The sequence below is a fragment of the Triticum dicoccoides genome, chromosome 7A, assembly GCF_002162155.2.
Source record: "Triticum dicoccoides isolate Atlit2015 ecotype Zavitan chromosome 7A, WEW_v2.0, whole genome shotgun sequence".
NCBI lineage: Eukaryota > Viridiplantae > Streptophyta > Magnoliopsida > Poales > Poaceae > Triticum > Triticum dicoccoides.
Genome location: NC_041392.1, coordinates 340,316,975 through 340,341,855, shown reverse-complemented (window position 1 = coordinate 340,341,855; position 24,881 = coordinate 340,316,975). Strand labels below are relative to the sequence as shown.

At 50.7% G+C, this 24,881-nt stretch overlaps 1 protein-coding gene across 3 annotated transcripts in view; it reads left to right on the top strand.

Annotated features, from left to right (window-relative positions):
• LOC119328031 (conserved oligomeric Golgi complex subunit 3-like) overlaps positions 1-23,988 on the top strand; it is a 29,252-nt gene extending 5,264 nt beyond the window's left edge. For 2 of the 3 annotated variants that reach the window (XM_037601076.1, XM_037601075.1), the window contains exons 14-25: positions 380-468; positions 15,597-15,816; positions 16,593-16,670; positions 17,004-17,120; positions 17,223-17,255; positions 17,368-17,454; positions 17,531-17,593; positions 20,223-20,339; positions 20,754-20,846; positions 22,522-22,647; positions 22,728-22,828; positions 23,667-23,988. In XM_037601076.1, coding sequence (XP_037456973.1) covers positions 380-468; positions 15,597-15,816; positions 16,593-16,670; positions 17,004-17,120; positions 17,223-17,255; positions 17,368-17,454; positions 17,531-17,593; positions 20,223-20,339; positions 20,754-20,846; positions 22,522-22,647; positions 22,728-22,828; positions 23,667-23,796 — 1,254 coding nt within the window. In that variant the 3' untranslated portion in view covers positions 23,797-23,988. Of the gene's footprint in view, positions 1-379; positions 469-15,596; positions 15,817-16,592; positions 16,671-17,003; positions 17,121-17,222; positions 17,256-17,367; positions 17,455-17,530; positions 17,594-20,222; positions 20,340-20,753; positions 20,847-22,521; positions 22,648-22,727; positions 22,834-23,666 lie in introns of all 3 variants that reach the window. The other variant, XM_037601077.1, reaches the window with a different exon arrangement.
• Positions 23,989-24,881: the final 893 nt, after the last annotated feature.

The window sequence follows — 24,881 nt, the reverse complement described above, 5'->3', positions numbered from 1 at the left end:
AATCATGTTCTCTTCGGTAATCCAATGTTAACAAATAAAATCCAGTTTTTTGGGTACACAATCGCATTAACAATAAAATGGCAGCTAAATCACGGTGATTGTGTAGAAAAACAAACTATTTTTTTTGCGCACAATGTACAAAGGATAGACGAGCGGTCACGGGCTAACCTACTAGAATATTTATGCCGCCGCTGAAACGCACATGAAATTATCCAGCGTGTTAAAACGTAAGTAGTTCTATGTTTTCTGCAATATCCATTTTCAGTATCACACTTATATTTTATCGAAGCTTGTAGCATTCTTGTGGTATGATTTGTTTTTGTTATATCTTCTTTACTGTTAGAAAAAAATGTTATACTTGTTTCCCATTTCTTCTCAGGCATGCCAGTTTGAGCACCAGCTTTTTGCTCACTTCTTCCCAGCATCCGCATCAGATGTTTCAAGTATGGCTCCTTTAATGGACCCATTGTAAGATTATTTAACCCCCCTTAGTTCTGTTAAAGCCATTTACGTTCATGCTGGCAATCCTACAAGTTACAAGTGATTTATTTGTGCAGTTCAGCAACTTGATTTGGTAATCCTCGCAAAAAAAAAAACTTGACTTGGTATCACGTAAAGTTAGTTTGACAAACCAAGAGGTCAATAACCAATAATGTGTCCGAACACCTTGTTACAAGTTTTACCGCATGTTGTATGTTGCCAGGAAGTACTCCCTCCGTCCCAAAATTCTTGTCTTAGATTCGTCTAGATAGAGATGTATCTAATACTAAAACGTGACTTGATACATCCGTATTTAGACAAATCTAAGACAAGAATTTTGGGACGGAGGAAGTATTGTTTTGTTACTTAGCAGTATAGATGTAGCAAGTCTGGTTTATGTTCTGGTTTACATGCAATATATGTTAGCTATAACCCTTGTGTTGTGCTTAATTAACTCAGTATTAGTGTAGGTCTGTATAGACCAATACTTGGCCAGTAGGAGTATGTAGTTGTCAGCTAGTAGTCAATTTGGTTTTTGCTTGTTCTGCCACCTGTTAGAGATATAGGAATCTGATAACGCCCGGCCGTCAGGTACGGGCACATGGCAAATCGAATATTTCCGATGGCAAGTTTAGTGACGTGAGGATGGCAACTTTAGTTGGTAAGCATGGCTTCATTCTTTATTTTGACAGAAAATTGCCATCGAAAAATTTGATTTGCCATGTGCTCGAACCTGACGTCAGGTACTTATCATTTTCGGAGATATAAATGGCAGGGTTGTGATAGGTTTGGCGAGCCAACGTCAAAACTCGGCCACTCTCATGGAGATGAAACCCAAAAGATTTTCGTTGGGGCGTAACCCTCTCAACGACGTGCCACATCGGAACCCGGGTGTGGTGTCAAATAGGCAAGGGTCGGGCCGTCACCCCCCTTGGTGGCGCGCCGTATTTTGATCTGGATACTGTGGCAAGTGAGCAAGTATCGGGTCGTCGCATCCTTAGTGTCATGCTACATCAACACCCATGTGTAGTGGAAAATGAGCAAGGGTCTTCGCATTTGACTCGACGAGTGCGAAGTGTAAGGAAGTTAGCCGAGCCTAGGAGGATTCACTTAGGTAGCTAGAACGTAGGGTCCCTGACAGGTAAGCTCCAGGAGCTAGTTGATACAATGATGAGGAGAGGTGTTGATATCCTTCGCGTCCAAGAAACCAAATGGAGGGGGCGGAAGGCGAAGGAGGTGGAGGATACCGACTTCAAGCTGTGGTACACTGGGCCGGTTGCAAACAACAATGGAGTAGGCATTTTGATCAACAAGAGCCTCAAGTATGGAGTGGTAGATGTGAGACGTGGGGAACGGATTATCCTGGTCAAGTTGGTAGTTAGGGACTTAGTTCTCAATGTTATCAACGCGTATGCCCCGCAAGTAGGCCACAACGAGAACACCAAGAGAGTTCTGGGAAGGCCCGGAGGACTTGGTTAGGAGTGTACCGATTGGCAAGAAGCTCTTCATAGGAGGAGACCTCAATGGTCACGTGGGTACGTCTAACACAGGTTTCGAAGGGGTGCACGAGGGCTTTGGCTGTGGCATCAAGAATCAATAAGATGTCCTAAGCTTTGCTCTAGCCTATGACATGATCGTAGCTAACACCCTCTTTAAAAAGAGAGAATCACAACTAGTGATTTTTAGTAGTGGTCAACACTCTAGTTAGATTGATTTCATCCTCTTGAGAAGAGAAGACAGGCGTGCGTGCCTAGATTGTAAGATGATATCTGGAGAGACTGGCTTCCACTTTCGGATTCATGTCTAGCGAGACAAGCGTGCCGAAGTTGCTAGAACGAAGTGGTGGAAGCTCAAGGGGAAGGGAGCTAAGACATTCAAGGCCTTGGGAGGAAGGAGGGATGCAGACAATATGTGGATGAAGATGACGACTTGCATTTGTAAGGTGTGTAGGATCCGGGGTTCCGCAGACCCTTAAGAGGTTCGAACATTGGGTGCGTGTGAAGAACTCGTCCTCACCAATCTGCCTACGCCCCGATCCCACGACCTAGCTCGACGAACCCAAAGAACGAGAGACGACAGTTTATCCTGGTTCGGGCCATCTTGCGGTGTAATACCTTACTCCAGCTTTGTGGTGGATTGCCTCGAGGGGCTGAGGATGAACTAGTACAATGGTAGAACGGCCTTAGGAGGTGAGGTGTTCTTGAGCTCGATGAGCTGGTGGGTGAGAGGATGATCTGAATGATCCCCCTTCTATGGTGGTGGCTAAGTCCTATTTATAGTGGCCTTGGTCCTCTTCCCAAATGTAAGGCGGGAAGGGATCCCACAACGGCCAAAGTCGGAAGGAGACAACTAGTACAAGTTATCCTGATAAAAGTGGTCTTCGCCTGCAAAAGCCTCTGGTGGTGACGCCGCGGTGGTGACGCCGCGGTGGGCTTCGCGATGACCTCCGTCTTGCCGTCCTGGTGGTCTTGGTCTTGTTGACCGATATGAAAACCTTTGCTTGATTCCTCGGGACTCCGCGCCTGCGCTTGCCTCCTTGGCATCAAAGAGGAAACTGGTACACTGCGCCCGCTGGCGTCCGCCTGGCCTTGGTCGTCACGGCTCACGTCATGTGAGCCTCGCGAGGTGCATCTTGCATAGATATCTCTGCTCCTCGGGAGCCAGCCTGGTGAGGCCGCCCCCAGGGAGGTCTTGGTGTCGTCCGCCTCGCGAGGCTTGGCCCCTCGCGAGGGTCTTGGGTTGTTGTTGATGAAGCTGGGCCGTACTGGGCCGTCGATGGAGCCACACCGTGGGCCGCAGGCAGACAAGTCTGGGTACCCCCATTCCCAGGACGCCGACAGTAGCCCCCGGGCCCAAGGCGCGCTCGAGCTTGGTTTCAAGGCGAAGCCAAAGGGCAAGTGCGAAGTGCCGTGGGCCCCAACCGCCTGCGGCCTCGGTTGACGCGTGGCGATTAATGGGATGTGGGCGTCTCCGCTCCCACGCTGCCTCGACAACTGCTCCCGGCTGACAAAAAGGCCGACCTTTGCCGCGAAGCCTTCATTGCCCTTCCTTCGTCTTGCTCCAGATTCCCTTTCCCTTCTATTCAGAAAACCTCCAGATCCGCCAATCTCATCCCGAATCAGTGACCAATTGCCACCGATAAGGCTGGATCCTCTGTCGCGTTCGGGCGCCAAGCCTCCTGGTTCGAGCCAGCCTTGAGCGCGTCCACCATCACCGAGAAACACCTCGCCACCGTGCTCCAGGTGACGGCCGACCTCAGCAATGAAAGAGGAGAGACGACGCTCGAGTTCGGCTCCGCTAAGTCAGAAACCCTGGGCGGCACCTTCTACCCCTTCTTCCAACACAACGTCTTCGCAGGGCTGGTTCCTCCTTTCTCCAACTTCTTCGCCGCCCTTCGCACTACAAGCTCCACGCCCTCCATCATCACCCCAACTCCATCCTCCCGTCGATCTTTGCCTTTCCCTGCGAGGCGTTCCTGGGGGTGATGCCTTCCGTGGCGCTGCTCCGCCACCTCTTCTACCTCCGGGTCAACGGCACCCAGTGCTCGGGGTGCGCCAACTTCGTTGCGGCACATGGCAGCAATGCGATCTCGTGAGCCGGGAAGGTGGATGTCTTCAGGAATAGGTGGATCTTCATGGATGCCAAGCGCATCCACCCCCGGCTGGTGCTGCCGACCTCGCAGCCGATGCCCCAGGAAGGGTGGCCTCACGAGAAGCTCACCGATCCCAGGGCGGAGCCGTTGCTGGAGAGGATGGCGGCAAACTTGAAGATCGATGACCCGAAGGCGGAGAAGCTGATGGGGGCCATGATCGTCAAGAAATTCCTGACGCAGCGCCTGGCTCCGCTCCAGGCGCACTCAGGTCCCCTGTGGAAGTTCCAAGGGTGCAGGAGATGACCTCCGGCTGCGTCCAGATGACTTGTCCCAGGAGGAGTTGGACCAGATTTTGCGTACCCTGCTCGGGAAGGACCAGGGCTGCCCCCCCTGACTCCTATCTTCCGCTGTACCGCCGTCCGGGCAGAGAGAAGATCGTCGCCTCCATGCCTGTCTTCGACGAGCGCGGGCTTGTTCCTCCGGAGCCTTCCCGGCTCCCGGGCTCGGTGGTGTCGGTATCTTCCGGCGAGTCTGACCAGGAGGAGAGGGCGGACTTGGAGGCGACCCGGGAGGGGGCGGGGGAGACCTCCCCCCCGCGCCAGACCGACCTTCGCACCCTCTTCGATGATGACGATGCCGGTGAGCACCCTGTTAGGGAGTCACCACGCTCTGTCAGGGTCTCCACGAGGTCCAAGGGCACCCCTCGAAGGAGCTGAAGCAGGGGGTGCCGAAGAAGAGCAGGTTGGCGCTGATCCCGTGAGGCGGTGCCCTCGCCTTGCCGCCGGCTGAGGCTGCCGCGGACCTGGGCTCCGTGCCCTTGTCCGGAGCTGGGGCTCGCACGCCAACGGCCCGGTCCACGAAGCCTGCGGGCATGGTGCTTCAGAAGAGGGTGAGGGACTACGCTGCTGTGGACCAGTAAGTGCGCCGTTTTGGTCTTTGTTCCTTGTTCTTGCCGTTGTGTTTGATGTCTCCCTCTTGTACGGCTAGGCCAATGCCGGTGGCGAAGGAGATGGCGGGGACCATCGTGGCCCAGCAGCTTGTCGTGGTTGCGCCACCTCCGCCACAGAAGGACGGGGCCGGCCTGCGTGCCCCTGTGACTGGGTCGTCCTCCCTAGGCCCGGAGGCCCGTCCTCGCGAGGAGGTGATCTCCGCGGCCGAGCCAACTCCGGAGGTGCTCGCCCTCAGCTCGCCTGCCGAAGTCCCGAAGGCTTTGGAGCCCCCGGCCGCTTCTGCTGCGCCTGATGCTCTGGAGGAGGCTCTTTCTGCGCTGAACCAGCTTTGCGGCGATCTTCAAGGTGCCGATCAGCGCCTGGTGTCGGGGCGCCTGGAGCTGATCTCGGAATGGCTTCGAGCTGATGTGTCCGTCAGGGTGGCATGGGGCCAGGCCGTGGCGGCCTCAGAGGAGGGCAAACAGGCTGCTGGCCTGGCCCTTCGCGATCAACAGGCTGCCGAGGCCCGTCAGCGCGAGGCGCAGGAGAAGCCGAAGGCTCGGGAAGATGCGGTCGCCGATCGTGACACTGAGCTGGAGCGATTGGCACGGGAGCAGGCCGCGGTACGCAGCCGCCTGGAGAAGCTGAAGGAGGAGGCGGAGGCGGAGAAGGCCCAGCTGAATGCCAAGGCAAAAGTTTTTGCCAAAGATCGTGCCGCCTTCGATTCTCTCGAGGAGAGGTCCCACAAGGCGCTGCGGGATCTCTACGGGAGGGGGTTGAAGGAGCCGTTGATGACTGCTGAGGAAGGCCCCGCCGAGCTGCTCCCCCAGCTTGTTATGGCGCTTGAGGGCGTTGTCCTTGGGTCGGTCCCATGGTGGAAGGAGAAGCCCGTGCGCTCTCCACCTCGGCCGTGACGCGCGTCTTCAGGCACCTCCACCTTCGCGACCCCAACTTCGACTTTGGAGCCTTGCTTGGTCCTGTGGACCTGGAGCACTGCGCTGCCGCTGCTGAAGTCGTGAAGGACCAGGTGGAGGCCCTGCTGCGGAAGTTTCTCGCCATCGATCCTGCGCTCCCGGTTGACGGCGCCGCCGAGCCCACAACCACGGCTGACGGCACAGGCGACGGTGACGTTGTCGACGACGGGGCACCCATCATGGGTGATGGCGATGTCCAAGGCTGAAGAAGAAGCTCGCTGGTGGTGCTCCCCTTCATCTTATCTCCTGCGACATGCATCGTGCCTCGTGGAGGCGTAAGAACTTATGTGCCTGGCATTTTTTAAGAGACGGTATGTATTGTAATAATTTGCTAGGATTTACGACTTCCTTCTGGTTTGCTTAAACGTTCTCCGCCGGCAGGGCCCTGCCTCGCGCACACCTCAACCGTTGTTGGGTCGTTCGGATCACTAGGACGAGATCAAGGGTTGAGGGGCTACGTGACCAGTTAGGCTCCTGAGTCGTGATGCGCAGGAGCTATGTTTTTAAGGCGACGCCTTACCTCCTTAGGGAGGGGGGCGCTTTGGCGCCTAGGCGACGCCTAGGTGGGCGCTTTTGACGCCTAGGCGCCCAAAGCGGTCGATTTTCCAAAGCGGAGGGGGAGCGCTTCGACGCCTAGGCGTCGCCTTAGGGACGCTTTAAAAACATAGCTCAGGAGTCTCCCTTGACGTACAAACAACCCTCGGGAAGGAGATGCGAGAGTAGGTCTTAGCGTTCTGCGTCGGCAGGGCCCGGCCCCGCGCATACCCCAGTCGCCGTTGGGTCACCCAGATCACCAGGACGAGACTAAGGGGTGAGGGGCTACGTGACCAGTTAGGTTCCTGAGTCGTGATGCTCAGGAGTCCCCCTTGACGTACGAACAGACCTTCATACCTTTCCTCGTCGAGGTCCCGCTCGGGAGGTGCGCACGACGACCAGGTCCGAGGGACCTGGCAGGGTGGCGTACACTAGGCGTGACCTGAGCGTAGCCCCCGTGCTCAGCCCCCTCGCGCGACTCTCCCGAAGGGGAAGTGTTGCGATGAAGCTGAACACCGAGCCTGGCGGCTCCCTGAGGTTAATGCGGCCGTGAGTTTGCCCCCAGTTGTTTATCACTAGCGCGGAGCATGGCGCTTCCGCACTTGCACGGGCATAGCCGCTCCTCGACCATGTCGACTGCCAGCGCGGAGCATGGTGCTTCCACTGGTGTGTGGATGGGGACTCCCTCTGAGTGGAGCCTCCGGGGCGTGTACATCCCCGCCCTGACACGTGGCTTGCACGACAGGGCTGGAGGAGGTGTGTCTGGGCACTCATGAGTCAGCGCGGGACTCACAAGGCCCTACCTCAAGGCGGGTTGCGCCTGAACTTGATTTGGAACACTTGTGATGGCCCTGCGAGGTGGTTAGACAACCTGCGCTGAATGAATCTCCTGAGGTTATCACATGAGAAGGACAAACACCAACGACCCCGGGAGATGACGTGAACGGAGCCGGCCCGCCAGGCAGAGCTCAACCGTTGGGTTTATCGATGCTGCAGGGACGGACCCGAGCACAGACGCCGTGCCCAGTCTTCTCATGTGAAAATCCTGAAGAAAGACAACCGGCGTGCGGCTCCCGTGGTGACAAGGCATCGTGTCGCGCGCCCTAACTTACCCGCCCCCGATTAGCTCATGCGAGAATAAGGCACCAAGGACCATGGGAGGTGACGTGCACAGGAGCTGGCCCGCGAGCCAGAGCTTAGCCACTTGGGTTTAGCGACGCTGCAGGGACGGACCCGAGCACAGACGCCGTGTCCGCCCTTAATCATGAGGCGGTCGTGGGTGGGCTTGTAAGGGCCTACGACGATCATGACAACGAAGTACCGGGCAGACAGATGATAATCATAAAGTGCGATGAAGCATGCTTCCATGTGGTGCCTGAGCGCCTCCCTCGTTACATTGGCTAAGTCAGAGGCCCTCCAGAAGAGAGCCCCCGAGCCCAGCTTGAGGAGGACGCCGGGCGCGCCTTCCTACGCGCGAGAGGGAGGCGCCTCGTTCATGGGCGCAGGTCCTGAGGTGGTGTTGCTGGAGACACCGCTATCCTGAGGCTCTTGGCGGAGCAACTGCTTCTTCTTGGGGGCAGCCTCAGGAGGGTAGATGGTGCCCTTGTTGTCTGGGTCCTTGACTGCTGTAGCTTGGTAGGCGCGCTCGAGAGAGCACACCGCATCCTTCGCCTTGTAGGCGATCGTGATGATGTCGCGGTTCCCTGACATCTTGAGAACATTGTAACCATGATGGATCACCGCCATGAACTTGGCCAGGGCTAGATACCCAAGGATGTCGTTGTACGGAAGGTGGATGTGGGCGACGTCGAAGTCGATGAGCTCGGTGTGGTAGTTGTCGCGCTGGCCGAAGGTGACAGGGAGGCGGATCAACCCTATTGGGGTGGTAGAGCCGTCGGTCACTCCTGAGAAAGGCTTGGTGGGCTGCAGCTGATCATAGGGCACTTGGAGGCGGTCGAACGTCTCGATGGAAAGAACATTGAGCCCCGCACCGTCATTGATGAGGGTCTTGGTGACGAGGACGTTGCAGATGACGGGCGAACAAAGCAACGGGAGGGCGCCGATAGTCGCCGCGCACTTGAGCTGGTCGGACGAGCTGAAGGTGATGGTGCACTTGGACCACCTGAGCGGGCGCGTGGCCTCGAGCCTGGGAAGGGCCGTGTTCATCTCACGGGCGAACTGCTTGAAGATGCGATGAGAGGCTGGGGCCTGAGCGTCACCCAGGATGCATGCGATGGCTCGAGGCTCCTAGAAGCCTCCAGCCCCCTCGTCTTGGTGGTGGTCGTCGTTTCTTCTTGGTGGTGGTGGCAGCGGAGGGAGACCAACGTTGCCCTGAGGACGGTCCTCTCGAGGCTGATCTCTTCAGGCGCCCTTGCGAGGTTAGCCCTGCTAGCGGTCCTCACGAGGCTGGTCGCGTCACTCCTGGCGGGGCTGCGGTCGTCCCAGCGTCCTTCACTTCGGCCTCCTTCGCGGTCGTAGCCTCAATCGTTGTGCTCGGGGCGTCGACCGAGGCGCCCGTCGCGGATGGCCCTGGGCTCCTTCATTGTTGTTGTGGCTGTGTACGTTGTGAAAGACGCAGAACGGATGATTGCTCTTGGATGACTCTGGGTGGTCGCAGCCGCGCTTCATCTCTGGTTCAGCTGTGAGCACGGCCGCCCCCTTGCGCTTCACGTCCTTGGCCTTGGCCTTCTTGTCTTCTGGGTCGGTCGCTGGGACCTCGAGGAGGGAGGCGTCCTTTCTCAGATCTCGCGCACTTGGTTGCCATGTTGAACATCTCCAGGGCCGTGCACAGATCCTCGTGTATGGCGAGCTCCTCCTTCATCCTGATATCGCGGACGCCATCAGAGAATGCTGATATGATGGCCTCGTTCGAAACCTTGGTGATCTTGAGACGAACGCTGTTGAAGCGTTGAATTTACTTCTGCAGGGTTTTCCCTGGCTGCTGCTTGATGCGCCGCAGGTCACCCGCGGCAGGTGGGCGGTCACGGGTGCCCTGGAAGTTGGCGACGAAACGCTCGCGCATCTCGTCCCAGGAGGAGATCGATCCCGCGGGCAGGTTCAGGAGCCATGAGCGCGCGCCATCCTTGAGGACCATGGGAAACCAGTTCGCCATGACCTCGTCGTCGTTGGCCGCCTCGATGCTCAGCTCGTAGAGCTGCAGGAACTCGGCAGAGTCGGGGGTGCCGTCGTAGCGTGGAGGCAGGTCAGGCTTGAACTTCCCCGGCCAGACGACGCTGCGAAGCTTGGGAGTGAAGGCTCGGCAGCCCGTAGTGGTCACGGGAGCCCGACGTGGAGGTGGAGCCTGATCTTGGCGCTCACGCGCCACCATTGCAGGCGGCGCGTGGTCTTGACGTGGTGGTGCAGGGAGCGTCGGAGCACCTTGCGACCGCTGGACCTCCTGGCAGCTTTCTTCATGCGCGGGCGCCCTGCGCGGCGGGTCACGCTGCGGGCCGCGCGCCTTGGCCCGAGGGCGACGTCTTGACGGGGAGGTGGCAGAGGCGCTTCATGGCTACGTCGCCTGCGGCAGGCGGCAGGCGAGGCAGCGAGAAGGACGACGCAGGAGAGCCCCAGCGGCGCTGACAAGCTCGGCGATGCGGTCCAGCCAGTCTTCGTGGAAGTCGTCGACAGGGCGGTAGCGCAGGAGCTTGCGTGCCATGAGCAGCGTAGCCTGCGCGTCCGCCGGCCCGCGACGAGCGTGAGATGACGAACCGGCCGGAGTCAGCAACGGGGTGGCCGTGCGTCCATCACGCCGCACGGAGGGGTTCAGCGACGAAGCTTCCTGCTCGTGCCCCGCCGGGCCGGTGGTGGCGTTGGCGGCAGGCGATGGAGAACGACGGGAGGTTCGCCGACGGGCGCAGTCTGGGCGACGCGAGCGGCCCGACGCTCAGCACGGGCTCGACGAGCGTCAGCCATGGAAGCGGTGGAGCGGCGGCGAGTCGATCGGTGGAAGAGAGGCTCCGACGCACCCTTACCTGGCGCGCCAAATGTCGGATCCAGGGTTCCACGGACCCTTAAAAGGTTGGAACACTGGGGTGTGTGCGAAGAACTCGTCCTCACCAATCTGCCTACGCCTTGATCCCACGGCCTAGCTCGACGAATCCAACGAACGAGAGACACAACAGTTTATCCTGGTTCGGGCCACCTTGCGGTGTAATACCTTACTCCAGCTTTGTGGTGGATTGCCTCGAGGGGCTGAGTATGAACTAGTACAGTGATAGAACGGCCTTAGGAGGTGAGGTGTTCTTGAGCTCGATGAGCTGGTGGGTGAGAGGATGATCTGAATGATCCCCCTTCTATGGTGGTGGCTAAGTCCTATTTACAGTGGCCTTGGTCCTCTTTCCAAATGTAAGGCGGGAAGGGATCCCACAACGGCCAAATTCGAAGAGAGACAACTAGTACAAGTTATCCTGACAAAAGTTGGTGACGCCGCTGTGGGCTCCGCGATGACCTTTGTCCTGCCGTTCTGGTGGTCTTGGTCTTTGTTGCACAAATATGAAAACCTTTGCTTGATTCCTTGGGACTCCGCGCTTATGCTTGCCTCCTTGGCACCAAAGAGGAAACTGGTACAATGCGCCCGTTGGCGCCCGTCTGACCTTGGTCGTCACGGCTCACGTCATGTGAGCCTCGCGAGGTGCACCTTGCATAGATATCTTCGCTCCTCGGGAGCCAGCCTGGTGAGGCCGCCCCAGGGAGGTCTTGGTGTCGTCCGCCTCGCGAGGCTTGGCCCCTCGCGAGGATCTTGTGTTGTTGTTGAGGAAGCTGGGCCGTACCGGGCCGTCGATGGAGCCACGCCGTGGGCTGTAGGCAGGCAAGTCTGGGTACCCCCGTTTCCAGAACGCCGACTAAGTGGCCTCAGAGTAGTTTGGAGTGTTCAGGGGAAGTAGAAGCAAAGCTAAAGATATGGTGGAATGATGATGTTCAGAAGGCTAAAGAAGAAGAAAGATTGTTTCAGACGCCTATACCTGGATAGGAGTGCAGACAACATAGAGAAGTACAAGATGGCAAAGACGGCTGCAAAGCGAACTGTGAGTGAAGTAAGGGGTCGGGTGTATGAGGACCTCTACCAGCGGTTAGACATGAAGGGAGGCGAAAGGGAAATCTATAAGATGGCAAAGATCCGAGAGAGGAAGACGAGGGAGGTTGACCAAGTTAAATGCATCAAGGACGGAGCAGACCAGCTCCTAGTGAGGGACGAGGAGATTAAGCATAGATGGCGGGAGTACTTCTACAAGTTGTTCGATGGGGAGAATGAGAGCTTTACCATTGAATTGAACGACTCCTTTGATATACCAGCAGGCGTTTTGCGCGGTGAATCCATGAGTCTGAGATGAAGGAGGCTTTAAAAAGGATGAAAGGAGGCAAGGCGATGAGCCCTGATTGTTTCCCCATTGAGGTGTGGAGAGGCCTCGGGGACATAGCAATAGTATGGCTAACCAAGCTTTTCAACCTCATGTTTTGGGCAAACAAGATGCCAGAAAAATAGGGACGGAGTATATTAGTATCAATCTTCAAGAACAAGGGAGATGTTCAGAGTTGTACTAATTACCATAGAATTAAGCTGATGAGCCATACAATGAAGGTATGGGAGAGTCATTGAGCACCGCTTAAGAAGAATGACAAGCGTGACCAAAAATCAGTTTGGTTTCATGCCTGGGAGATCGACCATGGAAGCCATTTTCTTGGTACAACTACTTATGGAGAGATACAGGGAGCAAAAGAAGGATCTGCATATGGTGTTCATTGACTTGGAGAAGACCTATGATAAGATAACGCGGAATGTCATGTGGTGGGCCTTGGAGAAACACAAAGTCCCAACAAAGTACATTACCCTCATCAAGGACATGTACGATAATGTTGTGACAAGTGTTCGAACAAATGATGGCGATACTGATGACTTCCCGATTAAAATAGGACGGCACCAGGGTCAGCTTTGAGCCCTTATCTTTTTTGCTCTGGTGATGGATGAGGTCAAGGGATATACGAAAAAGGCTTTCGCCCCGCTTTATATATAAAGCAACAACCATGCATACAACCAACCACCCAACACACGGCACCGGCACACCCGACACACAACACACACCCAAGGCAAGATAAAGGGTGCCGCACGACACTACATCACCCTAACGCTACCAAGCACAGTAAAGATAAACAATAAGACCGCTTGGAGACGCCGGCGACCTTCACTATGAGCTAGCCACCGTGAAGAAGTGAGGCTGACTCTCAACGTAGCAAAGACTCCAAGACAGTGCCTCCAAGAAGGACACGGCACTGGAGTGCTGCCACCATCTGATCCAGAAGATCGAGTTTTCACCCGGAGTAAACTGGGGGAGACGGGAGCAGCCGCGACGGAGCCTTTAAGAAGGGAACGACGCCCGCGGACGCTGCCACCGTTGGCCGGCCAAAGAAGCGTGCAGGTAATGCACCCTGACGCTCATCCACCTCCACCAAACCACCACGCCGAACATCGACCATCAACAGCAGTGCCACCTGTGTAGCCATGGCTGCCCGCACGCACCCGAGACGCGCGCTCCGCCCATGAACACCGTGCCTCCTGCTGCCAGAGCCGTTACCCTGCAACCAGACAACCCCGAGACCACACAAAGGCCCCAGCTTTGGCCCAACCGGCAGCCCCCGACCGACGGAGCCACCGCAAACACTCCGCCCCGAACATCGGCAGACCTGCGCCAACCCGCCTGTAGTCGAGGAAAGGGGGAGGAGGAGTGGATGCATCCGGACTAGCGCACTCCTGTGCCGGTGATAGGTGACGTGACCGCATCGAGGCCACCCGTCCCTCCTACCAAGCTCCCCACCGAACACACCCTTGTGTCGCCCCACCATGGCAGTCGGCACACATCCCCGTGAGACCACCATCAATCGTGAGCCCATCGACGAGGGACACCAAATCGACCCTCAGCAGTAGCCAAGGGAGCTCACCGGAGATGCCTCCTCGCGCCGCCCGTCGACATCCATGCGCCGGACCAGGAAGATCCCAACGCGGACATGACTAGCACGCCCAGCCAGCCACCCCCACCAGCCCGTCGCCGAGGCAGGGGCGGCCGCTCGCAGATCATGTTGCCCACGACCTGCACACCAGATCGGGTGGATCTGGGCTAGCCACCGTTGCAGCCTACACCATCTGCCAAGCGTGCTCCGCCTCCGTCGATCCCGCCACCCGGCAGGAGCACCTACGCAGCCGCTGTTGCACCGCCGCGCCGTCGGCCCGGCCATGCGCTCTGCAGCCACGGCGCCCCGCGCGAGCGCCGCATCCCCCGCCCACGGTTGCATCCCGCGCTGCCTCGACGTGGTTGGGGAGGAAGAAGGGCCCCCGCCGCCGGCCACCGCGAGGGGCTTTGCCCTGGCGGCTCGGGCCGGCGGTGGGAGGGGAGAGAGAGGAGCGAATGGGGAGAAGGGGCGGGCTGGCAGCGCCGCTACTTGAGTCGCTCGCGGGGACGACGTGGGGGCCTCTCTTTCTTCGCGCTGCTCCACTCGAGCCAGGTTAAGGGATATACAAGGAGAATCCCATGGTGTATGCTCTTTGCGGATGGTGTGGTGCTAGTCAATAATAGTCGGACGGGGGTCAATAGGAAGTTAGAGCTATGGAGACAAATCTTGGAACCGAAAGGTTTTAGACTTGGTAGAACCAAAACCAAGTACATGAGATGCGGTTTCAGTACGACTAGGCACGGGGAAGAGGAGGGGGTTAGCCTTGATGGGCAGGTGATGCCTCAGAAGGACACCTTTTGATATTTGGGGTCAATGCTGTGGAAGGATGTGGTATCGATGAAGATGTGAACCATCGAATCAAAGCCGGATGGATGAAGTGGCGCCAAGCTCCTGGCATTCTCTGTGACAAGAGAGTGGCACAAAAGCTAAAAGGGAAGTTCTATAGGACTGCGATTCGACCCGCAATGTTGTATGGCGCTGAGTGTTGTTGACTAAAAGGCGACATGTTCTACAGTTAGGTGTGGCGGAGATGCGCATGTTTAGATGGATGTGTGGCCACACAAGGAAGGACCGATCCGGAATGATGATATATGAGATGGAGTTGGGGTAGCACTGATTGAAGTGAAGCTTGTCCAACATCTTCTGAGATGGTTTGGGCATATTCAGCGCAGGCCTCCAGAAGCTCCAGTACATAGCGGACGGCTAAAGCGTGCTGATAATGTCAAGAGAGGTCGGGGTAGACCGAACCTTTTTTTTTTTTTTGAAAGGAAAGTCTTTTGGCACTTTATTGAAAGATTGATAGAGTTACATCTTGGAGTACATGCTGGAGCAGGAAGTTCGAAGTTCAGGGTAGACCGAACTTGACATGGGAGGAGTCCGTAAAGAGAGATCCGAAGGACTGGAGTATCACCAATGAACTAGCCATGGACAGGGGTGCGTGGAAGCTTGCTATCCATGTGCCAGAACCGTGAGTTGGCCGCGAGATCTTATGGGTTTCACCTCTAGCCTACCCCAACTTGTTTGGGACTAAAGGCTTTGTTGTTGTTGTTGTTGTTGTTGCTGTACTGGTAGTAGAGTCGTAACTTTCAGTTTCTATATTGAACATTTCAATGAACTTGTATACGAATCTCTTCTAGATATACATAAAGTATGAACTGGAGCAAACTTCCATAATATCACAACTCATCCGAATATCTTGAAACTTGGAAAATGAATTTCTTTGTTGAGCCATGAGTAATACTAACAATTTGGCAAAGTTCTATGATACCACTGTGGTATGTAGGCTCATGTTAGTTGTATCAGAATTAATAATATGATAGTACAAGGATCCAGAGGATCAGGAAATCGAGCAGAGTCCTAAACTCCTAATGTGTATAACCTGAGAGAACAAAGTAAAGTAGCCAATGAAGAACGGAAGATATAGTATACATTACCTGCTACAAGCATTTAACCTGAAGATGAAGATCAGCTAATAATCTCTTCTGTCTTCTTGGATGAGGTTTCAGTGCATAAAGAACTGTCACTTGTGTCCTGAGAGTAGATATTCAACTTTTATAAACTCAAACTCTGTGATAGTTGATGCATATCTGTTATGAAGACAACTGTTTCATTTAAGTTGATTAACTGAATTGCCTTTTCATTCAGGTGCACACACTTATATGATACTCTGAGGCCTAGACTGATATATGAAGGCAACATTGATTCTCTCTGTGAACTCGTTGACATTCTGAAGGTCGAAGTGTTGGGCGAACAACTGAGTAGACGTGGTAAATCAGCAGCTGGACTCCGTCCAATATTGCAGAGGATACTTGCAGATGTTCTTGAGCGTCTGGCATTTTGTGCTCGGACTCATATTCGTGAGGGGGTACTATTTCAAATCTCTTGTGTGTGGCTGACGTTGTGTTTCTTCAGCCTCTTTTGTTTTCGTATGTACTGTGAGTATGGTTCCTTCAGTCAATCAGCTGTGATGCCCAACTGAAAAAATTATAATGAAAATGTCCTCTTTGCGCACAATAATCCTTTGAACTGCTTGGTATCAATTTTGGTCATCTGTTGGAACATGGCTTCGCACATGGAAGCCTCTGCATGCATTGCACAGGTAATCGTGAGAGAAATCGGAGGTCGGTTACTTGTTATGAATTGTAAAAGAAGTGTATTTGATTGTGTTATTGTCCTGAAAATGAGCAATTGTTAGCACATTGACGGCTGTTTAAAAACTTGAAAGTTGGACTCAACTCGAAGCCTCTTGAAGTAACATATTGAGAAGCTTAAGCCCATAATTAGATCCCCATAACTCCTCTGTAGCTTACCCATCTTGCTTCTGCACAAGCATGACAGCCCTTAAAAGCTGAACTGGATATGATGATGCTGACTGCCAAGGCTGAGCCATAGGATTGAAAGGTGATCTTCCATGATTAAAGTGGAAGAAACTTGATCAGCAGATCTGAGTTCATAGGATAATACTCTTGCATTACTTTGTTTTGAACCTTATGTCATGTTTGCACCTAATGTTTTTTGTTTTCTGTCAAATACCTCATTCAATTGTTTAAACAAGTGCAAGTTCTTTTGAGGATGAAACAGCTGTTGTTTTATCTATTGAAACCTTTTACTTAATATTTATCATCTAACTATTTTTTCCAGATTGCAAATTTTCGCCCTTCTGACGAAGATCTGGATTATCCTGGAAAACTTGAGAGATCTACAATTTCAAGTGCTAATGTTAGTTTTCTTCTTATCGCAATACAAATTGGTTATTTCCTGTGCAACTCCTTTTGGTCCTATACATTCACTAAAATACTGTACTATTTTGCTGTATAGTCATGCTTGCACATTCTTGTATCTATATTTTGTCTCACAGATGTGCATGCAAGTTTATGGGTAGATTTTGGACTTAAATGCCCCCCCTCCTTGTCTGTATGTGCCAAGATTGCTTTTTCGCATGATGGCTATTTCTGATTTTAAGAAAGCAAATGGCGCTTCTAACTGAATCAGCATGGGAAGATCTAGTTGAGAAAGGATAACAAATTATATTGCTTATGTTTCTATTTGTAGGTTAGTGACAACTCAGACATGTATGCGACATGGTACAGACCACTGGAGAAAACAGTTTCTTGCCTGTCAAAGCTATATCACTGCTTGGAATCTTCGGTTTTTACTGGATTAGCCCTTGTATTGTACCTCTCAAAGCTTATGTTGATTTCTCTGGTTAATTCTTCTTTTACTACTTGATGCCCTGTTCATTTGACTTGACATATCACTTAAATTTCACAGGAAGCCATAGAAGTTTGCTCAGCATCCCTTCAGGTCCCTTCTCCTTTTATCATTGTCCATGATCTTAAAAACATGCTATTTGCAGTTTCTGTATATGCAACATCTTATGTTAGTCTTAGAAACGAACTGTTGGTCCTGTGAACAGAGTGCAAGCAAGGTCATTGCAAAAAGAGCAACCCCAATGGATGGACAGCTTTTCCTAATTAAGCACCTTCTCATTTTAAGGGAACAGGTGGGCATACAACTATCTAATAGTCGTAATTAAATTCATTAATTCATCTGGCAACTCATTGATTATATGTTTACAGATTGCACCATTTGAGATTGAGTTCTCAGTCACACACAAGGAGCTGGATTTCTCCCATTTGCTGGTATGTGCAACTTTATCTTTTGCATGGGAATGGGAAGTATGGCTTATTTGTGCTGTATTCCATTGCATATTCATGTGAATTTGTTGCTGAAGCCTTGTATTCTGGATTACATTTGCTTTCATTATATATATTTTGCATACTATGTTACTATATTTTGTGCACTTTTTACTAGGGGTGTAGAATAACTTATTCTATACTCACGCTTACTTTAGCATTCCTATATATATATGTATCACATGTACCTGGGTATCACCTATCGAACAGTTGCGTTTATTCGGTTCCTTGGCACCCAGCTCGCTATTTTCTCTCTTCTAGTGATTTATCTCGTACCCATTGGCCGAACCATACGTTGCCTATGCGACAGGTTTTATGCGAGCGCAGGCCTGCACACTCTGTTGCAATAAATGGTCCCGCCCCAGATGGGTCACAACTGCCCTCATGAGGTTCCACCCCGTTATATGTATGACGCGCGTTAGGTTCGCTTGTCAACGACACACGCTACGCCATCCGTTCTGCTGACGCTCCTTGCCGGATGCGTCGCGGACAGCTCATACTCATACGGCTCCCTGTGTCCTGCTTCACAGTTCTAGCGCCGATTGCTTGTGTTGACTATACTATGCACCACGTTATTTTATCATCGCAACTGGGGCATACCCCAACAGGCATGTCCTTGGCTCGGCATCGTCGATGCTGGCTGCAGAGTGTGCCATCCGTCACCATGTTCTCCAGGTACCGGCCACGCTTGATCTGGACGGTCAACATGTGCGGCGATGATGATGTCTGATCTGGGAGCCGGGGTAGTTGTATCTGCAGCAGGGGGCTCGGCAGGCATACAGCAGCCAGATCCTAGGATGTCACATCTTCGACTTTTATACTGAGAGAAAGGGAGATAAAGAGGACACAACCACCATTGTCACACGACCGTGCTCCATCTCCTAGAGTGCCACCTAGCTCGGTCATTGGATCGGGGAGCACTGCCGCGTGATGTGGTTGCAGATTGGGCAGGGGCTAAGCGAAGCCGGCGCCGCTTGCGGTGGGGATGCAGGAGAAGTGGAGGTGGAGGGAGTCGGCACCACGAGGGTGGAAGGGGGGCAACACGGTGCGGGCTGTGGGAATGAGCAGCCAGCAGCCGCTGTGGGGGTGTATCACGGTCATATAGTGGAATTCAGAGAAACAACAAGATACACACATGATCATCTCACAATATAGCGACTCCAGAGGCCTCTCCTAATTATGATACGAGATTACATGGGAATGCTGGAGACTGACCATGAACAGTGGCGGCTAAGGTTCGACCCAGAAGGCAAAAGATGCCAACTAGGGTTTTCAGTCGCTGGTTATATAGTCCAGAGAGCAGGTAATGGAGTAAAAGTAAAAGACATCAAAAGCAGAAAGGTAAAAGCACTTTGTCGCGGAGGATTGCATGATGGATATGTGGACACACAAGAAAGGATAGTGTACGAGGATATACGTAATAGAGTTGGGGTAGCACTGATTGAAGAGAAGCTTGTCCAACATCGTCTGAGATGGTTTGGGCATATGCAACGCAAGTCTCTAGAAGCGCCAGTGCATAGTGGACGGTTAAGCGTGCTGATAATGTCGAGAGGTCAGAGTAAACCTAACTTGACATAGGAGGAGTCCGTTAAGAGAGATCTGAAGATTGGAATATTACCAAAGAACTAGACATGGACAGGGTTGCATGGAAGTTAGCTATCCTCGTGCCAGAACCATGAGTTGGTTTCGAGATCTTATGGTTTCAACTCTAGCCTACCCCAACTTGTATGGGACTAAAAGGCGTCTCATTGTGATGAGATCATAAAAGTTTGTACTCCCTCCGGTCCAAAATAAGTGTCGCAGTTTTGAACACCTTGTTGGTAATAAGTACTCCCTCCGGTCCAAAATAAGTGTCGCAGTTTTGAACTAAGGTTCAAAACCGCGACACTTATTTTGGATCGGAGGGAGTACTTATTACCAACAAGGTGTCTCGTTTCCTTTTGCTATATTTCAGTATAATAGAAGTGATCTGTTGGCAATACCAAATAAGATGCACCTATAATCTTGTCTTCTTTAGAGAAAACTTAAACCCTATGTTTTTCAAATGCACTCCCTACTTTTCCTTTGCATCTACTCCCTCCGTCCGGTGAAGAGTGTACATCTAGCTTCAAAATTTGTCCACGAAAGAGTGTATGTCTATCTTCCCAATGCACTTTAAAGTAGAAAATCATTACTTCTCTCTCATCACACGGTAATCAAGACCAATAGCAATCCACACATGGTCTTCTTAATTTGTACATGCACTTAGCTCATTGGGGGTTGGGTAATTAAAGAGGAGAGAGATGGTGGCTTCCACCTTTCCAGTGCAATTTTTGCTTAACTCCATAATTTGTCCTAAAATTTCTAGATGTACACTCTTCACCGGACGGAGGGAGTATCTGTAGTGAGCTTGGATTTTTGGAAGCTTGATTAAGGTTTTCAATAGTGTAATATCACTTTGACTTAATCATGTGATCTCCACAGGACCAAAGCTTTTTTTTATTATCATTTAGCTATCATCATGCTGATGTTATTTATCATGTTAGTTGATCATATTTCCTAGATAACCAAAACAAATCACGTGCTCCTTTTACAGGATCACTTAAGAAGGATTCTCAGGGGCCAGGTCTCATTATTTGACTGGTCAAGGTCAACATCACTTGCTAGGACCTTTTCTCCCCGCATTTTGGAGAATCAAATTGACGCCAGAAAAGTAAGCAACTTGAACCGACAGAATTTTGCCTTTTGGCTTACAAGTGATCATTTGCTATCAAGTGTAAGATGTTTTTGTTATTCTCCCATCGTTTGTACTATTAAGTTTCATGCACCAACCGGTAGAGTCAAAGTCTGAACCGCTGGAGAAGACTTACTTCAACAGCTACTAGAAAGCAGCATTCCATATCGTGACAATTGGAAATAAAGTGTGCAGATGTGCATGCATTTGTGAGCATAAGTCGGACTTTGCCTGTGCTGATGTACAAATGCATCTTCACATGTAATGAAGCTGTTGGCAGTTGCTAATGTCTAAAATATGGCAACACTGAATACTCAAACATGTTTGTTTAACCATTTGCGCTCAATTTTGTTGATTCCAGCTAATTTCCCTGCGAATACTCTTTTATTTCAGGAACTGGAGAAAGGCCTTAAATCTACTTGTGAAGAGTTTATAATGTCCATCACTAAACTAGTAGTGGACCCAATGCTTTCTTTTGTTACTAAGGTACGGTTAATCGAAACTTAGCCCTTTGTATTTTGTTTTGCTGTAATAAAATGTTCACTTTTCTCCCCACCGTTTCCTAAATAACACACAAAAGTTCCATTTAGTCTATTTGACCTCTAAAGTTGGGTCACATCCTTGGCCTCACCTTCCCGAAGCGTGGGTTTGTTTCCTTTACTAGTTTTGTTCTCTCTATGCCAAACCCTTCTCTTTCTCGTAAGAATGAGGTATAGGTAGGGCTAACACCGAGGCTGGTTTTAGGGTCTTTTTTATGTCATCCTGCTTTGCCCATGTGGCCTTCCCTTCAACTGGTTTTGGAGGCAGGTGCATTCTTGGTCTTGACACAGATAGGGCTAAGGACTTGCCGGTGTGTTCAGACCTCCTGCGCAGCGCTCCTCCGCGAGACTGGACATGGTGCCAGTCTGCTGGGGGTCTCCCAGCTGCATCCTGCGCAGGATCCAGAATGAACTTGGGATCTGGTTATTGAACTTGCTGCTCTGCTACTGCTTCAGGTTTGTCTCATGCTGCCGGCAGAATAGAGTTGCCCTGCCCAGCTGGAACCTGTTTGATATTCTGCCTCAAGCAAGTGGGGCACTCCAATCGCATGGGGTTATACAGCTGGATGACCAGATGTCCAACTTGGCATGTCAAAATTTACAAGGAAAAGCAGTCATACAACCAAAGAGTTACCAACAGTACACATCAAGAAGTTCTGAATTGGCAACCATTAGCAGGAATAGAAGACACCGGTGCGTGCATAGTAGCTCAAGACCAGCCCGTACCCAATTCCCCACTTGTCACCTCCCCATTCCGTCCGTAATCCTAAATTATAATCGTCTGTTCTGCCTGTTCTCATTGTTTATAAGGCGGTAAAGCGACCTAAGGCGAGTACCACCCGCTCTGACGCCTAAGCGGCGCCTATGCCCCTAAAGCAGGCATATTTCTAAGCCGCTGTCAGGGCGCCTTATCACTTAAGCGTCTAAAGCAGGACGCCTTAGAAACAAGGCATGTTCTTTTGCCGTTAGTTTGACGAGCGTTTCTTTCAACGGGACTGATCGTATGTCATGAGCACTGAGAGCAAGCTCAGGTGGCCGTTGAGCGTGTGGGCGCATGGCTGTGTATAGGTCTTCTACGTGCAGAGTATCATGGGAGTGGAAGGGAAAGATGGAGGGGAGAAAGGTCTTCTACATGCAGAGCCATGAGAGTTGGAGGGAAAGATGGAGGGATGGCAGAGACAAGTAGAGAGGACGGGAGATAGAAGAAGGGTGACATGGACGCCATGATGTGCAAAACAAAACCAGGTTACATGACTTTCATATGTGGCCAATATACTCGAACTTGTAGCGGGCAAAACTAGCTCTAGGGGTGGGGGGTGGGGTGGTGGTAAACAGCATGATACATTGGATGTTATGTGGACATTGGAGATGCTGCAGAAGAGTAAAGTGGACTTCTTTCTTGCTGTAATAACTGTAGCAGTCCTGAAATGTTGCCATTTTGTATTGCAAGTTGTGACTATCCGAATCTCTAGTATTAATCAGGCCATCATTTTATAGTTCAGGCCAAACAGCGAAACCAGAATGTGAGATGTGTGACCACAATCTTAGAAATCAGTGTTATATCCAGTGTTGTAGGCTATACTCTAAAATTTTGATTGTAACACGATTCACTTGTATGGCAGGTAACTGCTGTCAAAGTTGCACTGTCCTCAGGTAGCCAGGGCCAGAATTTGGATTCTGTTCTAGCAAAACCCCTTAAGACACAAGCATTTGCTTCATCCGATAAAGTTGCAGAGCTGGTTCAAAAGGTACATGTCATTTTATGAAAAGCTATTTACTACTGTGCTGCTTTTCATATGTTATGGAACTATTCATTCTGCCAAAACAGGTTGGGACTGCTATTCAACAAGATCTGCCCAAAGCAATGACCAAGTTGATGTTGTATTTGCAAAATCCGTCGACAAGATTAATTATATTCAAACCCATCAAGTAAGGTTCTACGTCCTACAACACCCATCAAGAATACCATGGCGTTATTTATCCACTGAGTAGTAATGCTTACCTGGCCAAAGTTAGCTACCAACTTAAGTTTTTGCCATAAGAAATCATTCATATATTGATAGAAATCAAATCCTTGTTAGGGAAATAGCAACTTGTATTCCCAGGATGCCATACGCCGATATATATAAATGTACTGGAGCCCAAAGCGAGAGCTTGATGAAAGAACCTTTGTAGATCCTCATCATCCTTAGGGGCGGTATTACACAATTATGAATAGACAACTCTTCTCATTAAGTGGAGAAGTAAATAGGTACAAGAGTTCAGCAGCATGTGCGGGGATCAAAGCCTGCAAACTAGAGGTTCTTTGATCAAGCTCCGCTTCTACCCGTTTCTATTCTGTGTTGTCATTTATGCAAACTAGAGCACTTGAAGCATATCTCCACCTAGTACTGCTACAGACGCAATTTTTATATTTTTCAAAGGTCCCTAGTAGTTGAGCAAATTTTTACCTTACCATTCCACTGTTTTCGTAAAATCAGTACACTTCCATACATCATTGTCAATCGTGGTACTTTTTACTTGTGTGCATCATCTAGATTTTCACACAAGTACCTCGTTTAGTAAGTTGAAATGTGCTAAGCTGTACGCAGCTAACTTTTGGTTATGACTGAATACAAGATTGTCCTTTATTCATGTTTTCTTATACTATGAAATTCTAACATGTATGCTGACACTAGTGATTGTACACTGAAGAGGGTCAAACACTTTATGTACTACTAAAGTTGTTTTCTGCGAGTTTCTTCTTATGCTTTTTTCTTTGTTGTAGGTCGAATATAGTTGAGGCTCATATACAGCTACAGTCCCTTCTGAACTCAGAATACTCGGCTGAAGAAATTCAGTCTATTGGTATGCTGTCTATATCTGATCTGCAATCTCAGCTCGACAGTCTTCTGTAGCCCATACATTTTCATCTGTTTTGTTATGGTTTGTCCTCTGAGTCTTAGTGAAGAAGTGCACTCGATTGTTCAACTAGAGTGATGTTATTTTTAATCCTGTGATCAAATTTAAACACACTTTGATATGACATCAATCATGGTGGATGGCTAATACAAGATTGTTGCTAATGGGTTAGCATATCGGATTGATTATTTCGTTGCTCCTGTACTCACATACTAGAAGCATATGTGTGTTGCTCTTCGATTGTTTTTTTCCTTTCTTTGCTTTACCCCCTTTTATATGGAATTCGTTGCTTTGGCAATTGCCATTAGTGTGTCACAATCATAGGTTTTGTGTTTTTTCCATGGGCTAGCTTATGAATTTTTAGTTAGGCTGCAAGTAGTGGCTGCATTTTATTGGACACTGATTACATCTATTGAATGTTTGCATTTCTTGCATTCAACATCATAACAGGGCAACTAATAAAAACTATTTAAGATGCACCAATCCATTTGAATGTAACATGCACCAAAAACTACGTTCTAGGTCGTGTAAAAAAAACTATGTACGTTGCAGCAGAAAACTAATCTCCAGGACATTGGACAGAGAATCTTATTCCCGTTTTGACATGCGCAAGGAAAAATGACTAAGGCAAATGTCATCTAAGACATGGAGCTGTCGATTGTGTCTGCAATTATGTTTTCTACCTATATCCTGATTTACTAGTCTTCTTGTATTTTAGATCATATTTTAACCATGATTTTAACTTATACTCCCGCCGTTCCGAATTACTTGTCGTAGGTATGGATGTATCTAGATGTATTTTAGTTCTAGATATATCCATTTCTGGGACAAGTAACTTCTAGATACATTCATTTTTGCGACGAGTAATTTGGAACGGAAGGAGTATAAGTTATACATAGAAATAACAATATCATTAGTAACTACATTCACATACAAATCCAGCAATATAATTTTCAGTGATGTGCATTAACATTTTGTAAGTTTAATACATGGTCAAACTTTGACAAAAATATGGTGAGGACAAATAAACCTAGACGGAGATAGTACTCCATACACATCAGCTCCTTGCTAGTCAAACACT